The 25,114-nt window shown below is 41.2% G+C and overlaps 2 protein-coding genes across 2 annotated transcripts in view; one reads left to right on the top strand and one right to left on the bottom strand.

Annotated features, from left to right (window-relative positions):
* LOC130918052 (EH domain-containing protein 2-like) overlaps positions 1-5,999 on the top strand; it is a 30,762-nt gene extending 24,763 nt beyond the window's left edge. The window contains exons 6-8 of the mRNA XM_057839921.1: positions 1,364-1,776; positions 4,786-4,950; positions 5,012-5,999. Of these exons, the coding sequence (XP_057695904.1) occupies positions 1,364-1,776; positions 4,786-4,950; positions 5,012-5,572 (1,139 nt within the window). The 3' untranslated portion in view covers positions 5,573-5,999. The remainder of the gene's footprint in view (positions 1-1,363; positions 1,777-4,785; positions 4,951-5,011) is intronic.
* Positions 6,000-14,034: 8,035 nt separating this feature from the next.
* LOC130917568 (nucleoporin 88-like) lies at positions 14,035-24,815 on the bottom strand. Its single transcript, XM_057839127.1, has 3 exons — positions 23,845-24,815; positions 18,869-19,451; positions 14,035-14,760 (listed from the first exon to the last, which is right to left on the bottom strand). Exons 1-3 carry the CDS (start codon positions 24,801-24,803, stop codon positions 14,149-14,151), a joined length of 2,154 nt encoding a protein of 717 aa, XP_057695110.1. The 5' UTR covers positions 24,804-24,815; the 3' UTR covers positions 14,035-14,148.
* Positions 24,816-25,114: the final 299 nt, after the last annotated feature.

Genomic DNA, 25,114 nt, shown 5'->3' with positions numbered 1-25,114 from the left:
TGGTGTAAAGAAATCAACTGTGGGAGCAATTATTAGAAAATGGAAGACATACAAGACCACTGATAATCGCCCTTGATCTGGGGCTCCATGCAAGATCTCACCCCGTGGCGTCAAAATGATAACAAGAACTGTGAGAAAAAATCCCAGAACCACACGAGGGGACCTAGTGAATGACCTACAGAGAGCTGCGACCACAGTAACAAAGGCTACTATCAGTAACACAATGCGCCGCCAGGGACTCAAATCCTGCACTGCCAGACTTGCTGAAGCCAGTACACATCCAGGCCCATCTGCGGTTCGCGAGAGAGCATTTGGATGATCCAGAAGAGGACTGGGAGAATGTGATATGGTCAGATGAAACCAAAATAGAACTTTTTGGTAGAAACACAGGTTCTCTTGTTTGGAGGAGAAAGAATACTGAATTGCATCCGAAGAACACCATACCCACTGTGAAGCATGGGGGTGGAACCATCATGCTTTGGGGCTGTTTTTCTGCAACGGGACCAGGACGACTGACCTGTGTAAAGGAAAGAATGAATGGGGCCATGTATCGAGACATTTTGAGTGAAAATCTCCTTCCATCAGCGAGGGGACTGAAGATGAGACGTGGCCTAGCCAGTCCCCAGATCTCAACCCCATAGAAAATCTGTGGAGGGAGTTGAAAGACCGTGTTGCCCAACGACAGCCCCAAAACATCACTGCTCTAGAGGAGATCTGCATGGAGGAATGGGCCAAAATACCAGCAACAGCGTGTGAAAAGCTTGTGAAGAGTTACAGAAAACGTTTGACCTCTGTCATTGCCAACAAAGGGTACATAACAAAGTATTGAGATTAACTTTTGGTATTGACCAAATACTTAATTTCCACCATGATTTGCAAATAAAATTCTTTAAAAATCTAACAATGTGATTTTCTGTTTTTTTTCCCCACATTCTGTCTCTCATGGTTGAGGTTTAACCATGTTGACAATTACAGGCCTCTGTAATATTTTCAAGTGGGAGAACTTGCACAATTAGTGGTTGAATAAATACTTATTTGCCCCACTGTATAAATCTAAAAAAGTTGAGTAAGAAGTGTCAAAAGTCACACACAAAAGACGCTTATGCAAAAAAGATGACATCATGTTGCTGTTTCCACATACTGTAGCTGTGAGCAAGTCCAAGTGGAATGCTCTACTTTTTAACTCCTTGACTGTCATTGCCAACGCTAAACGTCCAATCCATTTGAAGTGAGGCTAAGCTAATGAATGAGTTACCTAATATAAACTTTTGAACAGAAAAGTGTTTAAAATTTGTGAATTGAACTTTGGAAATTCCAAAGTCGTTACCGTTGAAAATGAAGCTAACTGTAACACTGCTCGCAGGCTACGACTTTCCCGCCGTGTTGCGCTGGTTCGCCGAGCGCGTGGACCGCATCATCCTCCTCTTCGACGCCCACAAACTGGAGATCTCGGACGAGTTCTCGGAGGCCATCGGCGCGCTGAAGGGCAACGAAGACAAGCTGCGGGTGGTCCTCAACAAGGCCGACATGGTGGGGACCCAGCAGCTCATGAGGGTCTACGGCGCCCTCATGTGGTCTCTGGGCAAGGTTTTCGGCACCCCCGAGGTTCTCAGGGTCTACATCGGTTCCTTCTGGTCCGAACCGCTGATGGTGACGGACAACCGCAAGCTGTTCGAGCTGGAGGAGGAGGACCTCTTCGCCGATATCCAGAATCTTCCTCGGCATGCGGCGCTGCGCAAGCTAAATGACCTGGTCAAGAGGGCGCGCCTGGTTCGGGTGAGTGCTTCTTTTTCAGAGAGGAATTCAGAATACCTCCAGTCCAAAAGTTTTCTTTGCTCTTGTGAAGATTAGGACTTTGTTTTACGAGGATTAGGCAAGAACAGTTTCTCCAAAATAGGCAAACAAACTAAAACAAGTACAGAACTGAACAGTATCATGGGCATTAACGAAGTTTTATGATAGATATCATTAAGTGTCATCCGGCTAATTATGTCACTAACTCCATTTATGTTCAGCTCGGATCTTTTACATACATTCAGAAGTGAGATCATTTGTCAGATGACATAAAAGGACACATGTCATAAGCATTCATTATGTTAATGGCAGTGTCACTTCATAATTATAATGGTGTTACCAAATACCATTACTAGCAATTAATGAAACAACTAGAACAGTAACTGAAGAAATAATTAGCATAGAACATGAATTTTATTGTTATTTACATCTGTAGCGCTGCAGTGCATGCTAGGAGGCATATTGGATGACAACAGTGTTGACAGCAGGTGGCAGCAGAGGTTGACTGTCTCCCCCACGGGAGCAGTGATGGCAAATAAAGCTTCTATATAAAGCAAATAAAGCTTCTTAAAGCAATTAAGCTTCGCAGCTCAAAGCTTCATGGTGGTTCATTTCGTGTTATGACAGTCGTATGATGCCGCTTTCAAATAAAAAGTTACCAATTAATATCTTTTGGTGTAAACATCCCATAATACAGTGAGGACAGCTGCGGCTTATTGTCAGGTGCACCTTGGAGTCCGAAAATTACGGTATTTTATATATATATATATATATATATATATATATATATATATATATATTTTTTTTTTTTTAACCGGTCCTGTTCAGCTGCTTAGGAGAATCGGAATCTGAGTGTCCTTATAGTCTGAACAGTTTTAATGTATCACATGGGAGTTTGATATCCTCCCATTGTGGTTGTTCGCTATGTTTTATTCATTTAGAGAAAGCGAGCAGGAAGGGGTTGTGGGGGGACTGAAAAGAAGGAAGCAGACAGAAGAGAAGAACCAACAACAATAACAAATACATTATGACACACCTGTGCTACCTGTGAAAGTAGTGGTGCTATCGTGAGCTAATTATATTTTCCCATGGACACAGTGTGGGTGGCATGATAACTGAAAAGAAAGAGGGGGGAAGGTGAGTTAAAAGGAGAAGTAAATAGGTAGGGTGGAGCATACACAATTAACCAATGTGAGGTGGGAAACTCAGTATTACGTAAATCACCTGGAGGTGTGGATGTGTTCACATCCTATTCAACGCTACCTGATCGCTAATCCTGGCACTGACTTTTTGAGTGTGTCTAATCGCACCCAGTCATGCATGAATATACTCAGACATGTACAGTGGGGTAAATAAACATTTAGTCAACCACCAGTTGTGCAAGTTCTCCTTCTTGAAGAGATTAGAGAGGCCTGTAATTGTCAACTTGGGTAACCATGAGAGACAGAATGTGGGAAAAAAACAGAAAATACCTTTGTTTGATTTTTAAATAATTTATTTCCAAATTAGAGTGGAAAATAACTATTTAGTCACATACAAACAAGCAAGATTTCTGGCTGTCAAAGAGGTCTAACTTCTTCTAACGAGGTCTAACGAGGCTCCACTCGTTACCTGTATTAATGGCACCTGTTTTAACTCATCATCAGTATAAAACACACCTGTCCACAATTTCAGTCAGTCACACTCCAAACTCCACTATGGCCAAGACCAAAGAGCTGTCGAATGACACCAGAGACAAAATTGTAGACCTGCACCAGGCTGGGAAGACTGAATCTGCAATAGGTAAAATGCTTGGTGTAAAGAAATCAACTGTGGGAGCAATTATTAGAAAATGGAAGACATACAAGACCACTGATAATCTCCCTCGATCTCGGGCTCCATGCAAGATCTGTGACCGTGGCGTCAAAATGATAACAAGAACGGTGAGAAAAAAATCCCAGAACCACACGGGGGGACCTAGTGAATGACCTACAGAGAGCTGGGACCAAAGTAACAAATGCTACTATCAGTAACACAATGCGCAGCTAGGGACTGAAATCCTGCACTGCCAGACGTGTCCCCCTGCTGAAGCCAGTACATGTCCAGGCCCGTCTGCGGTTTGGTAGAGAGCATTTGGATGATCCAGAAGAGGACTGGGAGAACGTGTTACGATCAGATGAAACCAAAATAGAACTTTTTGGTAGAAACTCAGGTTCTCGTGTTTGGAGAGAAAGAATAGTGAATTGCATCCGAAGAACACCATACCCACTGTGAAGCATGGGGGTGGAAACATGCTTTGGGTTTTTTTTCTGCAAAGGGACCAGAACGACTGATCTGTGTAAAGGAAAGAATGAATGGGGCCATGTATCGAGAGATTTTGAGTGAAAATCTCCTTCCATCAACAAGGGCATTGAAGATGAGACGTGGCTGGGTCTTTCAGCATGACAATGATCCCAAACACATAGCCAGGGCAACAAAGGAGTGGCCTCGTAAAAAGCGTTTCAGGTCGTGGAGTGGCCTAGCCAGTCTTCAGATCTCGACGCCATAGAAAATCTGTGGAGGGAGTTGAAAGTCCGTGTTGCCCAACAACAGCCCCAAAACATCACTGCTCTAGAGGAGATCTGCATGGAGGAATGGGCCAAATGACAATCACAGGCTTCTCTAATATTTTCAAGTGGGAGAACTTGCACAATTAGGAGTTGACTAAATACTTATTTGCCCCACCTTAATAGTCCGGCAGAAAAGTGAAAATGCTGCGCCTGTTCAATGGATTTTTTAAAAACCCAGATATCTCAAAATAACACCTTTTAGAGCTGCAATTGCAATGCCGTAAAACCATGATATTTTGGCTTAAGCTTATTTGACGGACAAAATCTCTTACCAGCACATGCCTACGCGCAACTGAAGTACCTCGGGTGTACTTGGGAAAACTAGCTGCTCCAAAAAGCCCAGAGTTTAAACTTCAAAATGATCTCCCTGACGTGTGAAAATAACTGAATGTTCCATTTTCAGGTGCACGCTCACATCATCAGCTACCTGAAGCAAGAGATGCCGTCCGTTTTTAGGAAGGACAATAAGAAAAAGAACCTCATCTATCAATTGCCCGTCATCTTCTCTAAGATTCAACTGCAGCATAACATTTCTGCCGGAGACTTCCCAGACTGTGCCAAGATGCAGGTCAGCTCGCAACTCATTCCGAGCATTCCGTGTTCGCTTCTCACCATCTTATCACTTTTAGGAGCAACTGATGGTTCACGACTTCACCAAGTTCAAAACCCTGAAGCCCAACCTGATGGCGGCCCTGGACGAGCTCCTGTCCGTGGACATCGCCAAGCTGATGCCGCTCCTGCGCCAGGAAGAGCTGGAGGCCGGCGATCAGCCCGGCGTGCAGGGCGGCGCCTTCCTGGGCAGCCGCGCCGGCCCCTTCGGCGAGGGCGACCCCTTCAGGGACGAGGAAGAAGAGCCCTGCGACGACGGTGAGGAGGAGCCCGACAAGTGGGTGGTGACCAAGGACAAACCCAAATACGACGAAATCTTCCACAACCTGGCGCCCAACGAGGGCAAGCTGAGCGGCACCAAAGCTAAACACTGGATGGTCAGCTCTCGGCTGCCCAACTCGGTCCTGGGTCGCATCTGGAAGCTGTCCGACGTGGACCGGGACGGCATGCTGGACGAGGAGGAGTTTGCCCTGGCCAGCCACCTGATTGAGGTCAAGCTGGAAGGCCACGGACTGCCCCCGGAGTTGCCCGTCCGCTTGGTGCCGCCCTCCAAACGCAGGCAGAAAGGCTCCGATGCTTGAACCCGACAACCGTTGACCAATGAATGGATGACTCCCAGCTATTTTTGGGGGCGTAGGGACGGGTGAAATCTGTTCCTTTACAATTCTTGACGCTAATTACTACTTTCATATTAGCTGGTCTTAGGCGGCGTAATGGAACGCCAACATGTGGGGGATTACTGTAATGCAGGGGTGTCCAAACTTTTTTGTCCAATTTGAAAATCCTTCTACTTTCATTTTTCAAATAGAGTATCGGTATCGGGTACAAAAGATCGGGTTTTAAAAATGTATTTATTTTTAGGTTTTAACTCATTGGCTGCCACTGACGCCGATAGACGTCCAATCCATTTTCCATTGATGAGTACACACTGGTTATGTTCGAAAAGGTTTTTTTTCCATAGTATTTCACACATTGCATGCCCTGTAGTTTTTTTTTTTTTTTTTTAAATCATAACTCATGTGTGAAAGTGTTAAAATTAATTGAGCAGGTAAAAAAAATCTCCAATCTCCCAGCTTTCCTGAAAGCAGCATCTGTTTGTTTGCTACTACTAGAAACTTAAGTCTCCAGGTGTCCCAAACAAAGTAGATAAAGTAGTAAAATAAGCCAAAGTTTTAATAACTCACAATTGTGACGTATTTTAGCTATTTAGCGCACACGCCGCTTCCTTAGCAGCTCACTTGTTGTGTATGTAGCCTCCTAGCCTCTCTCGTTAGCATGTTTAGCATTTAGCACGTCACGTGCACTTTGACCTGTAGTATTTTATTTTCGGGTGCGTCTCATTGCTGCTTGCGTTTACACGATTGTATTAAACTGCTCACCGAGGCTGAAAACTACTACTGCTGTGCACAGCGCCACCGCCTGGCCTCATTGTGGTTAATAGAGCAATAAATGTATTTTTTGACTGTGTTTTGTCAGAAGTGTGTTTTACTTTGAAATATTTTTTGTAAGCCACTGTAACTGAAAGTTTGAACGAGAACGTGCTTAAAGACAAGAGTTCAAATGTGAAATCATGTGATTAAAAAAAATGTACATTGCGCATAAAAAGTTTAATAAAGAAGTGTGAATGAAGTTGAGGTTTGATTAAAGGGAAGTCGGCCATTTTGTTTTGAAACAGGCATTTTGGGTGGATTACCTGGCTAAAATTTTGGCAAGCTACTTGGGAATTTTAACAAATAGGCTCAAATCGCAAAAAGAGCGAAGTTCTCAAGGATATTTCAAATTATTTTTTGCATCTGCCATCGTTTGTGAGCGTAGTAACCCGTAGTTATTGCTCTACTAGCATAAACAAATCCCTGACAACGGTTTTACTGATCTTCATGAAATTGACTCGACATGTCTAGTACGGTTGTTTTTGGCAGCCCTTTTAATTTTCGACTTCCTCTTTTGGGCGATATTACTTATACAGATTTCTTTTGCATTGATCATTTAGCCTATCATATAGGTTCATATTCTTGAGAAATGAACCACTGACCCCCATTCACCCAATCTGTTTGGTCTTATTAATATGATGTCCCAACCAATGTTGAGACCAAACCCTTGATGATTATACACATTTAGCAGGAAAACAGTACATTATTTTCAATTAATTATACCCACCTGGACGCCACAAACTATGCAAAAAAAATGTTGACTGAGGGTTCAAGAGGACGCTCGCCATTAGCATTAGCCTATTGCGAACGTGAATGCTATGCTAACCAGGGTTGTCAACAGACTCGGAGGGGCCTGCCACACCACCCCACTCCTGCCACCGGCTTGTCACGACAACATACGCAGTACTTTTAACGCTTTGCAAGCAATGACAGTGTAAATTTTCAAATTATTTAACTTGAGATGGACAGTTAAATTTAACAGACGGTAATGTGATGTGACACAATACAAACAAACAATTTCCATCTATTGTCCCATGTAGGCTACAATTCAATACATTTGAGAGTGCTACGCCTGCCTGCTAAGCAACATAACCGTATCACTAAACATCCTGTGCCTGCCCCCTCCACATCCCTGGGGTTATCAAACCCTCAAACGGTGATGTGCCTAGATTTTTTGACAGCAAAGTCATGTTCCACTGCTGCTCGTTTGTGCTGTTTCGGTGATGGATTCGTATTAGAGTTTGCTATGATACACAGTGGGTTGTAAACCCAAGATAAATCCAGCCGTCGGACCAGAGTCTGTTCAGCCTCGCGCACCTGCTCTCCGCAGACTAACATACAGTGCCCTCCATAATTATTGGCACCCCTAGTTAAGATGTGTTTTTTAGCTTCTAATAATTTTTTTATTCAAATAATATGGGACCTTAATGGGAAAAAAAGAGAAAAATCCAACCTTCAATACAAGTGCATTTATTCAGTGGGGGAAAAATCCCACATAAAGAAATAATTATTTGACATCAAATAATGTGTGTCACAATTATTAGCACCCCTGGTGTTAATACTTTGTACAACCCCCTTTTGCCAACAAAACAGCACCTAATCTTCTCCTATAATGTTTCACAAGCTTGATTTTGTGTCTGGTGAACCATTTCTGTGTAGATTTGGCCATATGTTTAGGGTCATTGTCTTGCTGAAAGACCCAGTGATGACCCATCTTCAGCTTTCGGGCAGAGGGCAACAGATTTTGATTTAAAATGTCCTGGTATTTCAAAGCATTCATGATGCCATGCACCCTTACAAGGTTACCAGAGCCTTTGGAAGCGAAACAGCCCCACAGCACCACTGACCCACCCCCGTACTTCACAGTGGGTATGAGGTGCTTTTCAGCATGCGCATCTTTCGTGGCACGCCAGACCCACTTATAGTGTTTGTTGCCAAAAAGCTTAATCTTGGTCTCATCTGACCAAAGCACACGGACCGTGCAGATGAGACCTTAGCCATCTCAGTCCCCAGACCTTGTTTTGTTGGCAAAAGGGGGTTGTACAAAGTATTAACACCAGGGGTGCTAATAATTGTGACACACATTATTTGATGTCAAATAATTATTTTTTTTACGTGGGATTTTTTTCCCCACTGAATAAATGCACTTGTAGTAAAGGTTAGATTTTTTTCTTTTTTTCCATCAAGGTCCCATATTATTTGAATACAAAAAAAAATTAGAAGCTAAAAAACACATCTTAACCAGGGGTGCCAATAATTATGGAGGGCACTGTATATCCCTGATCTCCCATCACCTTCTCTCTCCTTGGCTTAACGCAAGCAGCGTGTCTTGTCATACCGCAGCTCAGTAGGCTACAAGCGGCCGGTGACACTCGATTCGGACTTTGGTCACGGTGATCGTGAATTTAAACGTTCAGTGTTAGCGGTTGTTGTTCAAATACCCACATCCCCGTCCACAGCCAACTTTGACCCTAATTCTCTGGCTTCTTGTCTTTCTCGTTCGCCTCTATGATCTTCATCTTTTTTTCTTTTCTGCGCGCACCCGACTTATGACGACTCGCCATTTCAGATGTTAATTTCCCGCTCCAGGGCACGTACGTAGTGTAGCCTTGAGTGCGCCAGAGCGGGGTCAAACATTTCTCTGCTAAGACGTGGGGGGGGGGGGGGGGTACAAATAAAGGAAAAATATATATATTTGAAATGCTTAATATGTTAAAGTGTTTAAGTATATATCGAGTAAAACATAATATTTAATCGGACAATGATTTAAATTTGAAAAAATATGTGAACGTAAAGTAAAATAAATCAAGGTTCATTCAGGGGCCCCTATGGTCCTGAGGCCCAGAACAACATTACCGGTTGCCCCCCCTGTCGACGGGCTTGACGCTAACACTACCAGTTACATTTAGCGTGTGATGATCACTCAACACAGACCTTTAAAGACTAAAGCAACATAGCATATTCTCTCTCGCCAAGAGAAAATATCTTACCGTGTGGTCAAGCCATTATGGATACGTCACAAGTGATACAATCAGACACTGCTACGATGCAGGCTAACTACATATATAAAACATTGTGATTGTGAGACACATTGTGAACATGTGACGGAAACTATTCCGCATTTTCATTCTCTTCACGACACGTTATGTTTTAATTTCCCAAAAGTCATAACTTAAGCATGTTATCGTCTCGTCATCTTCCAGAAAAAATGTTTTCTTTGATGGAATAAATCCAAAAAACTATTTCGTTTCTAAATTAAATTAATGTATGCACACTATAATTCAATTGCTATCATGGCTTGGTCAGACACTCAATCAACACAATTTTAGTTCCGTATCGGTACAGATACTTGCATTGGCGCAACGCTACTTAAAATGCTTCTCTTGAGACAAATTCCATCCATCCGCCTTATTTGCATTACTAGCTTCCTATGAGAACAAATTTGCTTTGGAAGCGAGTTCCACCGCGTGTCATGTTCTCAAGCAGGCCGTCCTGATAAACACTCACTCTGAGTCACTCCAGCCAAGTGTGCATACCACCTTTTTCCAACCCCCAAATCACAACATCAGCCTTACAAAGTGAAGTCTATCCACACTGCCATTTGTGTACACTAAGAAGCTCTGTATGTGCGCTCGTGCGTGTTTGCGTCAACTTTTCCATATTTTCTCATCTGTGGAAAAGGGAGGCAAATGAGAAACAGGAGCAATCCTTCCCGAGTCACTGACTTGTTCGCTTGCTCTGAAGCTGACTCACAAGGGAAGAATGTGGAGGGCCGAGCCGAGGGTTATTAATATCCCTGTGAAGTTTCCTTCACAGGGGCCGTGCACTGTACCTTTAAGAGAAACACAACATGATTTATTTTACTTCAGGATTATGTAAAATGGCATCAACAAAATCCAGATGAATTGAATCGGCGATGGTACCGAGTGAAAATCATTTTTTTTTGTATCTTCCGTTGACAGTGATAGACGTCCAGTCTGTATTGACCGGGAGCGGTAGTAGTGGTTGTCTATTTTAGTGCCACAGATAAAATAAAGATGTGATCGATAAATTGTTGCACATCATAGTGATTCAAGACAGGAAAAACAGTGTTTAGAAAAAAAAAACATTCACAACACTAAAAGAAATACTACAAATAAAACAAGTGATTAAACACATTCATTTATCCATAAATTGTGATAATTTGAGTTAAATTGGAGAAAATGCTTTTCTTTACTTATTGACATGTGGCAGTGGGGCAAATAAGTATTTAGTCAACCACTAATTGTGCAAGTTCTCCCACTTGAAAATATTAGAGAGGCCTGTATTTGTCATCATGGGTAAACCGCAACCACGAGAAAAAGAATATGGAGAAGAAAAAAAAAAAAAAATCACATTGTTTGATTTTTAAAGAATTTATTAGCAAATCATGGTGGAAAACAAGTATTTGGTCAATACTAAAAGTTCATCTCAATACTTTGTTATGTACCCTTTGTTGGCAATAACAGAGGTCAAACATTTTCTGTCACTCTTCACAAGCTTTTCACACACTTTTGCTGGTATTTTGGCCCATTCCTCCATGAAGATCTCCTCTAGAGCAGTGATGTTTTGGAGCTGTCGTTGGGCAACACGGACTTTCAACTCCCTCCACAGATTTTCTATAGGGTTGAGATCTGGAGACTGGCTAGGCCACTCCAGGACCTTGAAATGCTTCTTATGAAGCCACTCCTTTGTTGCCCTGGCTGTGTATTTGAGATCATTGTCATGCTGAAAGACCCAGCCATGTCTCATCTTCAATGCCCTTGCTGATGGAAGGAGATTTTCACTCAAAATCTCCCGATACATGGCCCCATTCATTCTTTCCTTTACACAGATCAGTCATCCTGGTCCCACTGCAAAAAAACAGCCCCAAAGCATGATGTTTCCACACCCATGCTTCACAATGGGTATGGTTTTCTTCGGATGCAATTCAGTATTCTTTCTCCTCCAAACACGAAAACCTGTGTTTCTACCAAAAAGTTCTATTTTGGATTCATCTGATCATAATACATTCTCCCAGTCCTCTTTTGGTTCATCCAAATGCTCTCTAGCGAACCGCAGACGGGCCTGGACGTGTTCTTTCTTCAGCAGGGGGACACGTCTGGCAGTGCAGGATTTCAGTCCCTAGCGGCGCATTGTGTTGCTGATAGTAGCCTTTGTTACTGTGGTCCCAGCTCTCTGTAGGTCATTCACTAGTTCCCTTGTGTGGTTCTGGGATTTTTGCTCACCGTTGTTGTTATCATTTTGAGGCCACGGGGTGAGATCTTGCACGGAGCCCCAGATCGAGGGAGATTATCAGTGGTCTTGTATGCCTTCCATTTTTAAATAATTGCTCCCACAGTTGATTTCTTTACACCAAGCATTTTACCTATAGCAGATTCAGTCTTCCCTGGCTGGTGCAGGTCTACAATTTTGTCTCAGTTGTCCTTCAACAGCTCTTTGGTCTTGGCCATAGTGGAGTTTGGAGTGTGACTGACTGAGGTGTGTGGACAGGTGTCTTTTATACTGATAATGAGTGAAAACAGGTGCCATTAATACAGGTAACGAGTGGAGCCTCGTTAGACCTCGTTAGGAGACGTTAGACCTCTTTGACAGCCAGAAATCTCTCGTTTGTAGGTGACCAAATACTTATTTTCCACTCTAATTTGAAAATAAATTCTTTAAAAATCAAACAATGTGATTTTGTTTTTTTTCCACATTCTGTCTCTCATAGTTGAGGTTTACCCATGTTGACAATTACAGGCCTCTCTAATCTTTTCAAGTAGGAGAACTTGCACAATTGGTGATTGACTAAATACTTATTTGCCCCACTGTATAATCTATCAGCAGTAGCTAGTTTCAACTCCTGAGAAAGCTAACATTTGACTAACTCTGTATATAACTCTGTATATAACGCTGTAATAATTTGAGATTACAGAAATATTAATTTTTCCTTCATGTATTTACAAAGTTTGTCCACTTGATAAGCAATAACAGATAGCTAAGCTAAGGTTAGCACAAATTAGCTATCTTGTTACCGTTATTTCTTTTTTTGGTTGATATTTTACATATCAATTCATGTATTAAAAATTGCGGTAATTGGAGATTACTTAGAGAAACCCGTAATTAAAAAAAAATAAATAAATAAATTTGTCCACTTAATCTGCAGTAACAGCTAGCTAGCTTTTACTGCTGAAAGCTAACTTTAGTGCGCAATACTAGTATAGTTAATTGTTGAGCAATACTGTTACTGAGATTTTGCCAAATATTGTAATTATGAAATAAACCATGTAATAAAAACATTAATGATTTGAGATTACAGAAAAATTAATTTTTCCTTCACGTAATTACAAAGTTTGTCCTCTTGGTAAGCAATAACCGATAGCTTCTACTCCTGAACGCTAAGGTTAGCACAAATTAGCAACCTTGTTGTTGCTTTTTTTAATATATATCTTACATATCACTTCATCCATTGAAAATTGCAATAATTGGAGTTTACAGAAAAGCGTAATTAAAAAAAAAAAAAAAAAAAAAAGCTACAGTACCAGCTTGCTTTTACAGCTGAATGCTAACTTGAGTACGCAATACTACTATAGTTAATAGTTGAGCAATACTGATACGGTGATTATGCCAAATATTGTAAATATCAAACCATGTGACAGAAAATTGAGATAATTTTAGTTAATAGAAAAATGTAATTATTCTCCCTTATTTGTATATTTTTCCCTCTTAATCAGCAGTAACAGCAAGCTGTTACTCCTGAAAACTCACGTTAGCAGGAATTAGCAATCCTGTGTTTTGATATTTTACATATCAATTCATGCATTAAAAACTGCTTTAATGGGAGATTACAAAAACTTTAAAAAATATATATATTTACATTTGTCCACTTAATCTGCAGTAACAGCTAGCTTTAACTGCTGAAAGACAACTTTAGTCAAATTGAGCAATACTGGTATTATGCCAAATACTGTAAATATCAAACCATGTAACAAATATTGAAATAATCTGATATGTAATTATTCTCCCCTATTAATATTTTTCCTCTTAATCAGCAGTTACTAGCAAGCTTCCACTCCTGTAAACTTACAGCACAAACTAGCAAGACTGTTACTGTGATTTAGCCAAATATTTTAAAATTGTTATGAAATTTGCATCTTAAATTACAGAAAAACGTAATTTCTTAATTTACATAAACTTGTCCTCTTGACTAGCAGTTGAGTTGGCTAAATAGCTAGTTTCTGCTCTTGAAAGCTAACATTACTCGGGATTTCCAACCGTTACTATGAATGCTCAATACTGTAAATATTAGATAACTCATGAAATTTTACCTTTTGATCTGTAAATTGAGCAAATCCTATTTTTGATAGCATATTACTTGTAAATGTCAGAAAATTGGATAGGAAAAGGCTAATTTTTCCAAAATTTGGAATGTTTTCCAATTCTAAGATTGTCAATCAACCTGCCGAGTCACCAAAATACAAGTGATTCATCAGGGAACCCCAGCACACCCCTAAAGAAGTGTTACCTAAACAAAAAGTTTTGTGTGTGTAGGGGTTGACGAGGGAAATTCCTCAGTGAGGAAAAACTGAGGAATGTGGGGACCTCTAGTGGGCAAAAACAGAAAATGGATGAAAAAAAAGCTTTATTCAACATACAAATCAAGCGTACAAATATATATCATTATTACAAACAATTATCAAAAAGAAGTCCCTGACGTGGGGCAGGTCTCATTTGCTGCTCAAGTCCAAGTCGGAGCTCCTCATGGCGATGAGGCGGGACATCTCCTTGACCTGTTTCATCATGTCCACAATCTGCTGGCCTTCTTCTCGAAGCACTTCCCGCACGACCTTCTTCTGAGGCCCGCTAAGGGAGATGGAGGCCCTGGCATGGGCGGCGGGCGGATCGCGCTCCACCTGCGTCTTCTGGTACTCCATCTTCATCTTGACCTGTTTGATGCAGATGTCCAAGTGCTTGAGTTGCTCTGCCACGGCACGCAGCTCCTTGCGCATGTCCTTCTCGCTGTTGGACAGGACGGGCAAGCGGAGGCGCTGAGCTGCCAGCGCGCGTTTGACGCGCTGGGAGGCCGCGTCTTGCCGGTACTTGGCGTCCTCGTACTTGTCGGCCAGCCGCTCGGCCTCCCGACGGAGGGCGGCGCGTTCCTCGTGGAAGCGCGCCAGCTCCTCCAGTTGTTTGGCCCGCTGGCCTCGCAGTAGCTTGACGCGCTTCTGGAGCTCCTCGCGAGCCATGTCTTGCTTCAGGATGTACTCCTCGCGGAACACCTGCGTGGCTCGGCTCAGGAGCTGTAGACGTTCCTGGGGTGAGGGTTCCCCGTCGCCCGCCTGCCCCAGCCACAAGAAAAGTACATTTTATTTTCATGTCGATATGAAGAATAGAATCCTTTATTCTCATTATACACAGTCATTTACAGTGAAAGTCAACCAGGAGAATCAAAAACTAAATACATAATTTATGTGTTTCAGTATTTATTACTAGAGTTTCCCAATATTACAAAAAGTGATTGGAAAAATAAGGAATTATGAACTCATTACATATAACTATTGCGTTACCAGAAAGAAATAGTCACTAAGAAAAGTAATAAAATACATAAATCTTTGAAAAAGCCCAGCAAAATGCATCTTGGGAATTGTCACGGCACTGATTACCTGCCTGTATTTGTAATGGTTTGCTCGCCCCCTAACAGTTCTTTGGGGGTAACTAATGTAAATGCGATTTATTTGTGAATGATTCCTTTTATTTAATTGCGGCCATTTAAATTTATATTATTTATATGAAACATTTATTTTCTCTAACTTTCATTGAAGTTGTTCCCTTATTTTTCACAGAATTTTTATTTGGAAAACCTTGAAGTTGTTACTTTTATTCTTATTAAAGCATTAAGTGACGTCACAATAAAATTAACATATAAAACATTACGTGCATTACCGCATCTTTGGTATCGGTTTGATATCGGATTTTTGGAGTTGGACAATATCCGGAAATCGGTTAAAAAGTCATTATCGGACAACTGTATTACTTTTAAGGTCAATTCACTATATTTTTCGGACTATAACTCGCACCTGGATACAAGTCTCACCAAAGAATGCACATTAAAGATGGAAAAAAATATATAGCAGAAAACACAGACAAGACTGAAAAAAAAACGTTTCTGCTCTTGCACCTGTCTTTTTAAAAAAACTGCTGTATTTTAAGCCAAAAGAACTGTTGTGTTTGATAGAACAATATGTCTATATGCTGCCATAGCAGATTCATGGCGCATTAAGCCCAAAATGAAAAAAGCATCAAAATGAAAAAAAAAAAAAAAAAAAGGCGTCTGTAAAAAAGTCACAGATATCTACCTCATAACAATTACTTAATTGTATGTCTTTTTATACTGTCACATTTTCTCCGATCTGTTAGATGAGAATCGATCCAAACAAAGAAAATTTGGAAAAAAAAAAAAAAAAAAAAAACTAGGGGTGCATGATATCCATTTTTTGAAACAGATACCGATAGATAACTTCATGCTCCTCAAGGTCGATACCGATACGATAACCGATAATATATATATAATTTTTCATTGTATATTCACCTGAGTTTTTGAACACCTGTAGGTCAAAAATACTAGTGGTTGATTCAGCTTAGATTTGCCTTTGGCCGAACATTACTATCATGAAAAAAAGCAAAGACAGTAACAAAACTTTGAATACTGAAAAAACAGGAGCGGAAACATACGCACAAATCCCAATCCGACACCGTGCCAAAAATACTATTAATAGGGCCGATAATATATTATGTTATCAGATTTATTGGGATGACGTCATAATTCTTATTATCGGACCGATAATTATCGTGCACCTCTAAAAAAACGTTTAAATGGGTAAATATATGAAAAAGGCCATCTCGACCACTCCTTGACTTCTGCATCGCGACCCTTGTTATATTACCATGTTTCACCCATAAAATCCCCCAAAAATCCAGCTGTGGCCATTCACAGCTTTGTCTTGACACTTGGTGATACATGCTACATGGAGTTTTTGGATCGAAACAAGGTCCAAACAACACAACACGATAATATCTCGTTAAAGTCATGGTGTCTGTAATTCTGCTGTCGCGTGCGCTCACCTCCTGATAGGGTTTTGCTGTTTAAATTTTTAAAAAATTTTTAAAAAATGCCCTCCTGTTCAAAAATTTTCTTCCCCCAGAAAATTGAGATTTTAAGCTTTCTAATGATCTATTACACATGCATATCGGACAATTTTGAAATTTGGCCAAATTGGGGGTCTCAGAGCCAAACTTCAAGTCACCTGATTGTTTTCCGCCATACATACACATATATATATATATATATATATATATATATATATATATATATATATATATATTAGGGCTGTCAAACGATTAAAAATTTTAATCGAGTTAATTACAACTTAAAAATTAATCGTAATTAATCGCAATTCAAACCATCTATAAAATATGCCATATTTTTCTGTAAATTATTGTTGGAATGGAAAGATAAGACAAGATGGATATATACATTCAACATACGGTACATAAGGACTGTATTTGTTTATTATAACAATAAATCAACAAGATGGCATTAACATTATTAACATTCTGTTTAAGTGATCCATGGATAAAATGTTATATTAAAACGCCTCTTAATGTTTTTGTTTTAATAAAATATGTAAAATTTTCAATCAAAAAATAAACTAGTAGCCCTATTCTGTCCTCAATGTGTGTGAGTACACAAATTGACAGATAGCGAACATAAGTTCCAAAAAGAAATCAGACAGTGTGGCAAAGTTGCATGGGCTTTACTGAAGTCATCTCTTTTTGACAGGAGCACGTTTCTTGTATTTTTGTAAAACTGAAAATAACAAGGCAATGTGTCAATAACTTGCATAAATCACAAAATAACATAAAATGTACACACACGTGTCCATTTGAGCAGTAGCACTAGCCAATTAGCTCACAAGCATCTAACAATGTAACTGCATTTCACCATATATGTGAACAAATTCAAATACACATCATCAATAACTATCTAATGCTCATGAATATAAACAAAGGAGGAATATAACTCACAAGCGATGCATGTATTAGACACAAACAGTGTGATGGGGCTATGAGAACTGCCACTGAATACTGGATGCGGACGTTAACTGGTCTGAATAGCACTGTCTATTAGTGTGAGTTCACGTCGACATATAATCACGTCAGAAAAGCGCGCCGAAACCCAAATAATCCGCTGCACTGAATCGCCAGCAGAGGGCGACATTACGCCACATAACATATGCAAGTCACACCCAAGCGCCAGCAGAGGGCGGAAAAACTCCATAAAACACAATTAACAAGTTGGCCTTTCACTGTACTGACATTTAAATCTGTCTGAGCGGGCATAGTGCGTTAATTGCGTCAAATATTTTAACGGGATTAATTTAAAAAATTAATTAACGCCCGTTAACGCGATAATTTTGACAGCCCTAATAATATATATATATATATATACATATATATACACACATATACACATACACATACATATATATACACATACATATATATATATATATACACACACATATACACATAAAGATATTTACATATATATATATATATATATATATGTATACTGTATATATACATACAGTGGGGAGAACAAGTATTTGATACACTGCCGCTGGGAAAACCCATTGGCAGTGTATCAAATACTTGTTCTCCCCACTGTATATATATATATATATATATATATATATATACACACACACACATATATACTGTATATACACATATATATTTATACACACAAATATATATACTATATATACACATATATATATACACACACACATATATATATATATATATATAAATGGAGAACACAAGGCTGAATAGAAAACTGCTCATGTAAAATTAACAACATTGTTGGTGGTCAGCGTGAAGAAAATAATCAACAAATCTATCCATGGAAGTGACAGAAAAGACTTCATTACAAAATTAAATTGGAATTAGTCATTCTTTCTCAGTTGCCTTGGCCCCACCCACTAAAAAATATCTTCAAATAGAAGATGTCACAACCAGAATTAATCATTTCTAGCTTTCTAGCACTGCGCAAGCTAGCGGATGTTGACAATGACAGAACAGTCACACGCAACAAGAGAAAAGCATGCTAGCAGATGGCAAAAATCTGCAGCTAATTCTGGTTGTGACATCTCCTGTTTGAAGATATTTTTAGTGGGCGGGGCCAAGGCAACTGAGAAAGGATGACTAATTATGATCTAATTTTATTATTAAGTCTTTTCTGTCCCTTCTATGGATAGATTTGTGTCCAAATAATGGTCTATCATTTTTAATGTCACTTGCTGTCGTATTTCATAGCAACTTTTTTCACTGACACTGTTGTTGAGTTTTGTCATTCCTGATCCTAAACTGACACGTTGATCTCACCTTGAGCAGAAGCGGGTTGGTAGCACCCCGGGCCAGGATGTTGCGCACGTGTTGCTCGAAAGAGCTCCCTGCCAGTCCGCGAAGCGGCGAGCTGCCCGATCCTGGGTTGGAGCGGCTGCACAGCAGCGGCGGCGATGGCGCCCGCACGGAGCATAGCAGCGGCAGCAAGATGCACTCGTAGGTGGCACTCACGCAGATCATGGTGGCGCCAAGCGATAGGTCCGACAAGACCAGAAAACCTCGCACCGGCGCCGGTTTGCTACTGGCGAGGGGGCGGGTGCACACGATGTGCTCCACAGCACAACGGCGCTCGGCCGGCGCCTCGGGCAACCCGTCCTGGTCGTCCTCGACCGCCCGCAGGAAGGCTGACAGCTTGTTGGCCCACGCCAGGCCCACGCTGTGGACGCCTGCCTCGTGGGTGCAGTGGTAGCGCTGCGGGCACAGCGGGTCGCGGTGTAGTCGAAGCGGGCAGGCCGAGTCTGGCTCGTCCTCTGCTTCGTCGCCCGCCGCTGCCACCTTCAGGGTCAGCTCCAGCTCTACGCATTCGAAAACGTAGAGCGCCGGAACACTACCAGTTAGGCACCTGTTATCACAAAAAAAAAAAAAAAAAAAAAAAAAAAAAAAAAAAAAAAAAAATTTAAAAATGCAGAGGTGGATACTTTTCATAGGAAATAACGATTTTTTTTCAGTACAACTGACGACAATAGAAGTCCAATTGTGTGGCTCTTAAAAACGGAATTAAAACCCTTGACATGAGTTTATCACTAGTAGACGCCCAATCCGTTTGAAGTGGGAGGCTGACATCGAATAAACGTTCATTCTTTCGCTGCTCGTGCCATCAATGTCAGCCAAAGAGTTAACAAATATACATAAATTTATAAGCATTTAAAGAGAATCATAATACTAAGGGGCTGTGAGATATCAATAGAACCGTTATGTGGTAAGATAACAAATATTAATAAAGTTAACAAAAAAATAAATCACGTTCAAGAACAATTATCGAAAATAGATCGAAAATTACGAACATTTCTGAAAGTATTCCGAAAACAGCCGAATGGGGCTTTGACGTCACAGCCAGGAAACAAAAGGTCGAGGCAGGTGCCATCGTTGTAGGGCTGCAACTATCGAATATTTTAGTAATCGAGTAATCGACTGAAAATTCTATCGATTAATCGGATAAAACAAATATATTTTTAGGTGAAGAGCAATTATAAATGCACATGAGAAAACAAGACATTTCATCTAATCTTGAACCCTTTTCAGTCAATCAATGTCTCTATTTTCAATGTATATTGTTGAAAACAGCCAACAATTGCATCTCAGATGTAACTAGAATAAAAAAAAGACTAATTCACTGCTTTCACTCAAAATACTTTTAGATCTTATAAAAAATGTATTCTTACCTAAAAATACCATTACGCTTGATAACACACATCACTTAAAAGTTAGGATTTTTTCCCCCACGTGTTTCAATTGAATTTCTATTTGTGTCAAGCCATTTTTAAGTTCTAGTTAAGTTTTAAGTTAGTCTAAACTGTAAGTCCTGATAGGATTTTGAGTTTTTGCAGTGTTCAAAATAAATGTATGATACAGGCTGTATTGGAGCACATTAGGGACCAGTGCTACATGGTGTTTTATCCAGCAATGACTACTGAGCTAAAATTGATAGTTAGCATTATTGAGTTTTTATTTTACACCCTCATCACTCCACAACACTATGTTATGTTAAAGCCTGTATGTAAGACACGTTAGCCACGCATCGAAAGTGGTCATAATTAATAGAAACCTAGCCCTCCACAGGGCTAACGTTACTTGAGCTAGTGACAGTAACGTTAATCTTATTTATTAGCGCTCTTTATTAGCACTTAGCGCTCTACTGCTATAAGATGGCGGCTGTTTACTAACGCTGCGCAGACGCGGCCGAGTCTGTCATTTCGCATCGAGATCAATATACATGTGATCTCTATGAGACTCATCAGACGCTACCTGCTACCAACGTAGCATCGTGCGGGCAAGTATTTAGCAATGTCGGCGTCGTTTGTAGTGGCTGTCGGCTGCAGTAAGTTTTTTTTTTTTTTTTTTGCTTCATCCTCTACGCACGTGACACACGTTGTCCCGCATTAAAATTAGTCCGAGCAAAACGTGGTGCTTAGAGCTGTCAAAATAAACGATTACTCGAGGTGAATAAAATTACTCTGATCAGTTTTTAAACTCGAGTTACTCGAGTTGCTCGAGTATTCGTTTCAGCTCTACAGCGTTGTTCATCGACGAGAGAGTTGCGTTCGTGTTTTATCAAAAAAATTGCTAAAATGGTTCAAACCTGTCGTGCTATGTGGTATACAGGTAGCCATTTGTCGCACTGTAGTACCCATGAGTTCCCGCACGTGAGAAAAAGTGCTGGACTACGCAGACAATGAGTAAAGTTTGTCCGTGCAAAGAGGGCTAATTTTGCAGACCCAGCCTCCGGCACGGTTTTGTATGGCGCGCATTTTACACCTGAAAGCTATTCGAACTATGGACAAATGAAATCAGGTTTTGCTAAGAAATTGCTGCTGAAAGCAGATGCGGTGCCCACCATACACACGCAGCCACCTCAATGTCCCGAGATATCAAGAAAGAGGACGATGACTGGCACTGATGAGACCACCTCACCACCCCAGGCTAAGCAAAGGAGGGGAGTAGCCAAGCTCGAAATGGCCAGAGTGAGTACTTTTTTATAATAAAAAACATATCACGCATTGGATATAGGACTGGACGCATGTATAAATTATCGCTCGTAAAATATATACAACAATTCCTCTAATCCCATTAATATTTGTGTCTATTGGCAGAGCAAAAACCTATGATAGCACAATAAATGATAATTATTCTATACATTAATTTATTTTGCGGTCACGGTGTATCAGCATCAAAAAAAGAAATGCAAAACAAACCATTCGGTGTTTCCCATACGATCTGTTGCCGGTGTTTCATCAGTGTAATCCCCTCAATGATCGTTTCATTAGGCTGCATTGGCTTTCGTTTGGGCTCAAATTGATAACCCAAAACTCCAAAGAAAGGTTCATAACTCTCCTCGTCACCATTAGAAGAACGTTCGTTACGTCGGATTCGTTGCTGCAACTAGAAAAAACACTGTCCGCCATCATCGCCGCCATTCGGTAGTAAGCACTGAGTTTTGTGTTTCCTAGTTGTGACGTCACGCACACAATATACTAGATTTCCGGGATCTCGGGTGCCGGTCGTTTTAGCTTGACAATCGATCTAAATTTCTATCATTTTCTTGGTGTTGCGATGTGTGTAATTACACGAAGTGGCATGATATGAATCCAAAAGGCATGCGTTTATGGATAAATGATGGAATATTAGCATTTCCCCAGGTGTTGGAATACTCTTTAAGATACACGAGTACATTAAAAAAAACACTACAACAGTACTAATGGCGGAAAACACTCAGGTGACTTGAAGTGCCGCTCTGAGACCCCTAATTTAGCCAACTTTCAAAATTGTCCGATATGCATGTGTGATACATCATTGGAAAGTTTAAAATCTCAATTTTCTGAGGGGAGAAAATTTTTGAACAGGAGGGGATTTTAAAAAAAAAAAAAAAAAAAAAAAAAAAAAGTTTTTTAAACAGCAAAACCCTATCTGGAGGTGAGAGCACGTGAGAACAGAATTAAAGACGCCATGACTTTAACGAGATATTATCGTGTACTTCGCTTGTTTCGATCCAAAAACTCCACGTAGCATGTATCACTGAGTGTCAAGACACAGCTGTGAATGGCCACAGCTGGATTTTTGGGGGATTTTATGGGTGAAACATGGTAATATAACAAGGGTCACGATGCAGAAATCGCAGACATCAATGAGTGGTCGAGATGTTCTTTTTCATATAGTTACCGTTTTAAACGTTTTTTTTCAACTTTTTTTTTGTTTGGATCGATTATTTAAATGGTAAATGGTGTTATACTTACATAGCGCTTTTCCACCTTTCAAGGCGCTCAAAGCGCTTTACACTATATTGCCATCTACCTACTGGTGACGCAGCACCAGGAGCAATGTGGGGTTCAGTATCTTGCTAAAGGATACTTAGGCAAGTTCATCAGGGCGGAGAATTGAACCTACAACCTCTGGGTTGGGGGACAACTACTCTACCACCGAGCCACGCCATCCCCGCCATCATCTAACATATCGGAGAAAATGAGAAAATAACAACAACAAAAAAATACAATTAAGCGATAATTATGAGGTAGGTATCAGTGACTTTTTTACAGACGCCATTTTTTTCCATTGTGACATATTTTGTTCAAAAGTTTAAAATATGTGAGTGAATAATTTTTTAAAGTCGCTTTTTTAAAAAACAAAACATGAGACATCAATTAATGATTCCAAGCTAAAAATAATAGGCATTTTGAATAATACTTAATTACCTTCGTTTTATGGCTGGGTTGAAACAAAAGCGGTTGCGTGACGTCTGTAAACGGGGGGTTTCAGGGTAAAACAGACAAATTAAAAATAGTTTGGGGGGCTTAATGCGCCATGAATCTGCTATGGCAGCATATAGACATATTGTTCTAACAAACACAACAGTTGTTTCGGCTTAAAATACAGCAGTTTCTTTAACAGAGGAGTGCAAGAGCAGAAACTGCTTTCTCAGCCTTGTCTGTTTTCCGCCTAATGCTTAATATGGAAATTACAGCTAAAAATGTGAAAATCGTAGTAAATATAAATGTAGAAAATTAAAAGTCAATTATTTTACAAAAACTTGCATTTTGGTTTGAATTAGCCCTATTTTTGACCTTTTATGATAGATAAGTGCTTTTTCTTTTTTTTTGCTCGCTCGCCACTGTGCCGCAGTATTGTTTTGGGTCTAGTGACGCCCCTGGCCAAGGCAGGCACTTAGGTTAAGCCTCAAGTTTTTCTTGGAAATGTGGCCAAAACGACGGACCTTTCACCTTTAGCTACCCCCAAATCCATACCTGGGCTCGGCGTCGACGTCCTCATCGTCGTCTGACTCAAGTACCACGCAGTGGTAGAGCGTGCCAGTCGCCGTGGCTATGACCAGGATGGTGGGAACGCAAGGCAGGCAGAGCACGGCGCATGCGTCGTAACCGTAGTTGTCCTCCGCCGCGGGGTACATGGGCAGGGGGCCCACTCGCTTGCCCACGCTCACCGTGTTCACCTGGCATGTGTGACACAGGTAAGTCTCGCCCGTTTCGTAGAGGATGTAAAGCGGGTAGACTGGCCTTTCCCGCACGTACACCACCGGGCCGAAGTCAAAGGCCACGGCGACTTCTCCGAGGGAAGCCGCGTAGGAGCGTGCCGGCGCCCGGACGCCGCTGTCGTCATCAGCCTGCGACACGGGCACCACTTTGACCGGAGCTTGCGGGGCCTTCAACCCGTAAAAGCGGATGGTGTTGTCGGACGTGAGCAGCACCAAGAGAGGCTCCCCTGTCTCGCTGGGGTACCAAGCCGCCTGACGAAGACTCACCGACGGTGAGCTGGTGAAGAAGCGCTCGGCAACCGGGGTGGTCTTGCAGTTGACGCAGCTACGGCCGCCTTCGAACTCAGATTTTTTGCCCCACCGCTGCGGGAGCTCCAGCACCGAGACGCCACGCTGGCCCACCAGCGCGACGTGGCCCTGCGTGGGGCTTGGGAGGAGCTGGCACACCGGGAAACGAGGCGGGTTGATGCACAGCAGCGTCTGGAAACTCTCGCCTTGGTCCTCCGCTGTGTTCAACTGGCGCAGGCTGGTCGTGTAAAACACGCGGTCCACGTCGTCCCAAAGGAAAAAGTCGCCGCCCAAGCAAAAGATGAGATTTTTGGCGACTGCGCGCTCGGAAGTCTTGGGCTCCGAGTCCAACTTGTCGCGTACTTTTTTGAACATGTCATGATTTGCCAAGCCGTTGAGCCAGCGGTCCGTGCCAAACGCCGCCATCTTGAGCAGACTTCAAACTGGGGGAGGAGGAGCGTCGTAGACTTAAAATATACATGAACCCGCTTGGATAGATTGAGTCCATTACAGCAGTACGTCAGCTTGTCCGCCATGTTTGATGTGTCAAATCAAGGACTAATTTAGTCCGATAGCGAACTTCATAACGTGAATTTTTACTTCGACTTCTTTAAATTGTAAAATGAATATTGTGCATACTTTGTATGTTTTCTTATTGTTCCAACAGATTATTTAGAAAGTAAAAGCTTTTATGTTTTATGTGGACATTTTGATTTTATATGAGTGCTATTTTGAAG

The sequence above is a fragment of the Corythoichthys intestinalis genome, chromosome 6 (genome assembly GCF_030265065.1).
Source record: "Corythoichthys intestinalis isolate RoL2023-P3 chromosome 6, ASM3026506v1, whole genome shotgun sequence".
NCBI classification, from domain to species: Eukaryota; Metazoa; Chordata; class Actinopteri; order Syngnathiformes; family Syngnathidae; genus Corythoichthys; species Corythoichthys intestinalis.
This window is presented reverse-complemented; position numbering and strand designations above follow the sequence as displayed.